The sequence below is a fragment of the Hypanus sabinus genome, chromosome 9 (genome assembly GCF_030144855.1).
Source record: "Hypanus sabinus isolate sHypSab1 chromosome 9, sHypSab1.hap1, whole genome shotgun sequence".
NCBI classification, from domain to species: Eukaryota; Metazoa; Chordata; class Chondrichthyes; order Myliobatiformes; family Dasyatidae; genus Hypanus; species Hypanus sabinus.
In genome coordinates this window covers 52,537,620-52,543,619 of record NC_082714.1, presented here as the reverse complement: position 1 = coordinate 52,543,619, position 6,000 = coordinate 52,537,620, and the positions used below count along the sequence as shown (strand labels likewise).

Sequence of the window (6,000 nt, the reverse complement as noted above, 5' to 3'; positions counted from 1 at the left end):
GTATCTGGCCAGGTGAGTGCTGAACACCTCGACTGACGTGGCCAGTTTCCTAGCTGTTAAGTAAATAAGAGCTGACAGTTATCCCAGACACTGCCCATGGGCAGATTCAGAGATCAAGCCCAAAGTGATAGATCCGGTTGTGTAGTAGCACCATTGAGTCACCGATTGAGTAATTTAACTGAAAGAAATGTTAGCAGGTCAGTCTTACTCAAGGACGAGTTTATTTATTTCCTTTGTTGGCTAAAAAAAATCTACTGACAGCTCAGGGGATGAGGTATATTACAGACTTTGAAGACTGGGATAATTAGAAAAATTTCCAGGTAGCACACAGCTAGGAAATCCAAGTCAAAGATCACACTGTTGAGGACAAACAGCAGGAGGCATCCATCACTAAGGACCCACATCACCCAGAGCATGCCCTTTTCTCACTGTTACCATCAGGTAGGAGGTCCAGAAGTCACTCAGCGATTCAGGAACAGCTTCTTCCCCTCTGCCATCCAATTTCTGAATGGATATTGAACCCTTGAACACTACCTCACTACTTTTTTTAAAATTTCTACTTTTGCACCACTTACTTAATTTAACAATTGTATGTATATATATATATATATACTTAATGTAATTCACAGTTATTTCTCTATTATTATGTATTGCATAGTACTGCTGCCATAAAGTTTAAAAGTTTCACAAACTATGCCGGAGATATTAAACCTGATTTTGATTCTGATTCTGAAATGCTTACTGAGGCTTATATTATCTTAACAAATCAGCATAGGAAGACATGTTGTCTAACACATTTCCCTTTACAGCATTCTAAATTTAATAAAAAATAACGCAGGGCAACCATCGTTATATGATGGAGATTCAATCCCCAGAGAGCTGTCACTTTTCCTAGGTAGGGATCATATTCTGGCAGGCTTCCACTTGACGAAGGCTAGGAGCTGGCCGATGCTATTCTTGAGTATTGCAGTCTGCGCTAGTATCTGGGGACTTCACCCACTGCTTGACGTAGCTCCTGTAATACTGCGTTAGCTCCTCGGAATTTGTGTTATCATCTGACTCTTTCCCACAGTCAGCCCCATCAGCTCCCATACTATTATTACACGCCAAATCAACAGTGCTCATGAAATAGGGATCATTTTCAGTGAATCCACTATCAACGGTGTCTAAATCCAATGATATCTTTGGATAACCAAGGTCTGGCTCCGGCCTGCTGCAGGAGGAGATGGCATCTAAGCTTCCGTCACTCCACGAGCCACCCTCGCCTACATTTCTATCAGCCCAAGAGGCCTCTTCATCGTTCAGAGAGGAAGTTTCATTTTCTGGGTCCCAGTCAATGTTGAGGCACTGAAGACCTAGAACGTTTCCATCTGCTCCATCCAGAGCACCAGAGGACCGCAACAGGGACAGCATGTCAGTTCGTGGTGCGGCGTCACCGCAGAGCGGAGGGACTCCTGACGTAAATAGGTGTAAATGAGTGAAAAAGTGGCTGGTAGGGGGATAATCCTGCACATTGGAATTCTCTCTTGCAGGATTACTATTACATTGGGTCATGTAGGGTGCTTTGCTTGGCTTGGATTTGTATTTGCAATAAGAGCAATTAGACTCATTAGTCACTGTCACAGTATCAATTGAGACCCGGCCATAGGACTTATCCTTCCACTTTTGGACGTTGTTCCCAAACTGGCCCCTGGAGTGAGCTGAGGTACAGGTACTTGGGTCACCTAAGGCTTGCCACGAGGAATGAAAGTCAGGCTGCTTCTCCCAAGACTTCAGTCCCATCATTGATGTTTTGTCGAGAGTGCTGAGTTTGTCGTACACCTGTACTGCGTCACCTTTCTCCAAGACCATCGCATTCTTTTCACTGACTTCATACAGTACGTCTGGGTATCGAGCATTAACCCACTTCTGAAAGAGGAAAGAGACAACAGATCAGAATCGACTGCTGGCTCATGTTTCATTGTGTCGCAGGTAAATCTCTCGTGCATTCTAGATACCTGAGTAATGATTTGTCATGCACCAATCTGATTCAATAACATGACCATGCAAAGAGTCACAAATTAGAGCCAATTTAAACATTGATCAATCAATATTGCTAATTAGTTGGTACCACAAGTTCAATGGCATTGCTTGAAGAATACATCAAATAAGATGTAAAAAATCAAGTAAGATGTTACAACTATAGACTCTGCTGTGGGGTATACTCACCCCCCACAGGCAAGCTGCACGTCAGGTTCGCCAATTGCATCTGTGAGAATACACATCCCAGCTAATTACTGTCTCATTACAGTGGTATTTAACTCCGCTCTTCTCGTTCTAGTCTTGTCAAGACTGACCAAAAGCACAGCAACATTTAAGCTCCTGGTTTACTCTCATCCTTGTCTGGAAAGAAGATTACCTCTTCGACTGACGCTGTCAAGGAGCATTATTCATTTAATGCTGGTTATTGCATCCAGCCACGGTGTTGGCATTAACTTTCAGTTTGAGGTTTTTAGTTGGCCTAGCATTAATTGTTATTCTTTTCCTTTAGATTCGGCAACAGATTTTATTAAAGTCAGTGAACTTGCATCAGTGTCCCTCTCTCTCTCCGCACTTGGGCCATATCCCAAATGTCCGACAGCAAGTCTTGACCATGAAAATGGACTGAGCAGAGAGAGAGAACTGCTGAGCTTGACCCTGAAATTCACTGGCTAGGTAGGGGAGAAGTTACAAGCAATTGAATCTTTATTGGGAGAAGTTACCAAAGCAATGTGACAGAAGGAGTGGTGTTTATACTGGCCTCTTCTAAACACCAAAAACCTGGGGGAGGGAACAATATGTGAAAAAAGAGAGAATTCTTATTCCTAGAGCACCTTTCTCTAATTGCGTAAGTACCAAAGTGCTTCACTGTAACGATGGGAAGGAATAACAGATAGTGAGGAATACAAAGGGTTACAAAGGTTACCTAATGCATAGTTTGTAAAGTTGTCAATGTGGAACAGAAGGCTAAGAGCCATTGTGAGTTTCTCAGAATTATGGTCTGCAGGAGAATGTCCCACCCTGGACACATCCTGTTCTCATTACTACCATCAGGGAGGAGATAAGGAGCCTGAGGTGCCATGCTCAACGTTTTAGGAACAGCTTCTTCCTCTCTGTTACTATATTTCTGAACAGTCCATGAGGATATTAACACTACTTTGCTCTTCCTTTTTTGCATTATTTATTTATTTTTACATAGTAGTTTTTATTTGTTTGTTTATTTATTTATGTATTGAGATTCAGCGTGGAACAGGCCCATCCTTCAAGCCGCGCCACCCAGCAATTCCCTGAGTTGATCATGGCCTAATCACAGGACAGTTTACAATGACCAATCATTGCATCTGTGGACTGTAGGGAGAAACTGGAGCACCCGGAATAAACCCATGCGGTCACAGGGTGAATGTACAAACTCCTTACAGGCAGCGGGAAGTGAACCCCGATCGCCTGCTCTGTAAAGCCTTGTGCTAACCGTTACACTACCATGCTGCCCTGTACTGCTGCCACCAAACAACATATTTCATGACATCTGACAGTGATAGTGAACCTAATTCTGAATTAGATCAGAATTATTTAATTCTGAATTAGGTCAGCCAGAGACAGGGACTCAGATCAAATGACACCTCTGATGCAAACCAACAGGACATTTGGAACTCGGTAGAAATGAAACAGAAAAACGGCAAACCTGCTTCAATGACATTGAACCCCAAGTAGAGACAGAGAAGGAGAAGATTAAGTAAAGATGTAAACCTGCTCTAACACTGCATCATCAAGCGCCCCTTGCAGTGGTAAGGTACTCCCTAATCTATAGTGTTCAATCACATATTTCCGGGGCAGGTACAGCACTGTTAAGATTCAAAATAGAGCAGTCTGCACTTCCTTTATAGTGTTCATTCAAATATTCGGTGTGGGTAGAGCAGAGCTAACTAAAGCTCATTCTCCATGCCCCAATAAACAATCCTGAGCATAGACAGTAAGGGCTGAAAGCTATCGTTCCAGGTTTAAAAACCCTCAGTATTCACAAACATATCATGTGTAAGGTCTTGTGTGGAAAGCAGAGCCCCACTGCTTGACAATTTTATGCAAGGTGGTGTAGTGGCATCAGCACTGGACTCCAAGACAGACGGTCCTGGGTTCGAATCCAGCTGGGTCCCAACCTGGGCAGCAGTATCTGTGTAGAAGAAAGGCCTGGCAATCTACTTGCGATTCTTGTCAGGACACCTAGTGGACAATTACACAGGGGCAACACAACAGTAACAAAACGCAGGGAAGGCTCTGCCACACCTTACCAAGGAAGTTTATCTGCCTTGTGAGGAAAAGCAAAATTATAAATAGTGATATCTTTCACAGATCCAAGCTAGTGGCTACTTCAGTTCTGTGATGACAACACACTTGTGACTAATGTGCACTAGATAATTCTCCACAGTCTTCAACTCAGTGGTCAAGATCAACCATATCTCTGTCCAATGACACTTGCTACCATTCCACTTCTTTGTTTCCAGTACACTTGCATCTGGTCACATTATATGAATTCAGCTAATGACTGGAAGGACATTGGTTGAGCATTAGAAGAAATTGGTTGAGTACAGATGAAGCTGTTGTAAACATTCCAACATTAGGAAGTTTAACCTGGAAGTGTGGGGCATTAATTTGTTAATTTCTTCAAAGAGAACCAATTGTTTAGATGTTGGACAGGGGAAAATTGCATTTACATGGAATAGAACAGAGAGTGGTGAATCTGTGGAATTTACTACCTGACAGAGATATCGAAGCCAGTTTGGAGTAGTTAAGAGGAAGTCAGGGAACTGATGAGGTCTGGACAGATCAGCCATGATTACATCAAATGGCGGGGCAGGCTTAATGGCCTACCCCCGTTTCTATTTTCTTATGTTCTGCATCCTTGTGGTCATTCCTGGCTGTATTCTGAAATTGCACCATCCACTTCTGCTTGTATTCCTCCCCCCCTCCACCAAAAAATGTGTCTAATCACTATACAGGGTCGGATGTGTCACATCATCAGAGCAGGACCCCGATCCTCGCCGGGTTGAAAACAGCATTCTGACACCATTTTGTTACAATAAAAAGGTGCACAATGTGCCAAAATCCCCAAAGACAAATGAATTAAAGGATTTCTACTCGGACTTTGATGCTTTGATCTGATTGACTTGTATTCCAATGTTAAAATTCATTTCCCAGTCATCTTCCCTTGGACAATCAGTATTTGCAATTTTTTTTTACCCTTTCCAACCCACTGACCCTCTTGCATCCTGTAGTGCTCTGGGTCTTTTAGCCCAAAACATTCTTCCACTCTGTCAACTCATCGGCCCGTTTTAGTTAACTTCTTCAAAGTCCAAGTCATTTATGTACACTACAAGAAGCCAGCAGCTTACAACTGAGCCTTGTAGAATCCCACTGCATTCAGGTTCCTGCTGACTACCACCCTTTGCTTTCTGCCAGTGAGATCACTTACAATCCAACTTGTCACTTTCCCTTGGAATGACATCACTCTCCTTCAGGAACAGAAATGCAAAGTATTCTTTCAGAAATTTACATAGACTTTTCCGACACATTCAGGCTACAATTTTCAGATCCCTGCAATCACTTTTTTCTGATTATCTTTCCCTTCATCTACTTATACAATGTTTTAGAATTACCCTTGATTATCTGACAGTTCTTTTAATTCTAGTTTGTTCACAGGACAATTTACTATGACCAATTAACCTACTAACAGGTACTTTTTTTTTTGTGGACTATGTGGGGAAACCGGAGCACCCGGAGGAAGCCCTTGTGGTCGCGGGGTAAATGTACAAGCCCCTTACGGGTGGGAAATGAATCCAGGTCGCCTGTACTGTAAAGTGCATGCTAATCATGCAAATGTACACCTGTTGATAGGAGTGCCCCTCTCTGTCGCAGAGATGGTGTACATTATAGACCACAAATAGTGGAAAGGAGATAAAAGAGCTAGTTTTCCTGTCTCTAACTGCT

The 6,000-nt window shown here is 42.7% G+C and overlaps 1 protein-coding gene across 3 annotated transcripts in view; it reads right to left on the bottom strand.

The window, feature by feature from the left end:
* Positions 1-208: 208 nt before the first annotated feature.
* LOC132399397 (interleukin-21 receptor-like) overlaps positions 209-6,000 on the bottom strand; it is a 128,386-nt gene continuing 122,594 nt past the window's right edge. For all 3 annotated transcript variants that reach the window (XM_059979693.1, XM_059979691.1, XM_059979692.1), the window contains exon 9: positions 209-1,908. In XM_059979693.1, coding sequence (XP_059835676.1) covers positions 952-1,908 — 957 coding nt within the window. In that variant the 3' untranslated portion in view covers positions 209-951. The remainder of the gene's footprint in view (positions 1,909-6,000) is intronic.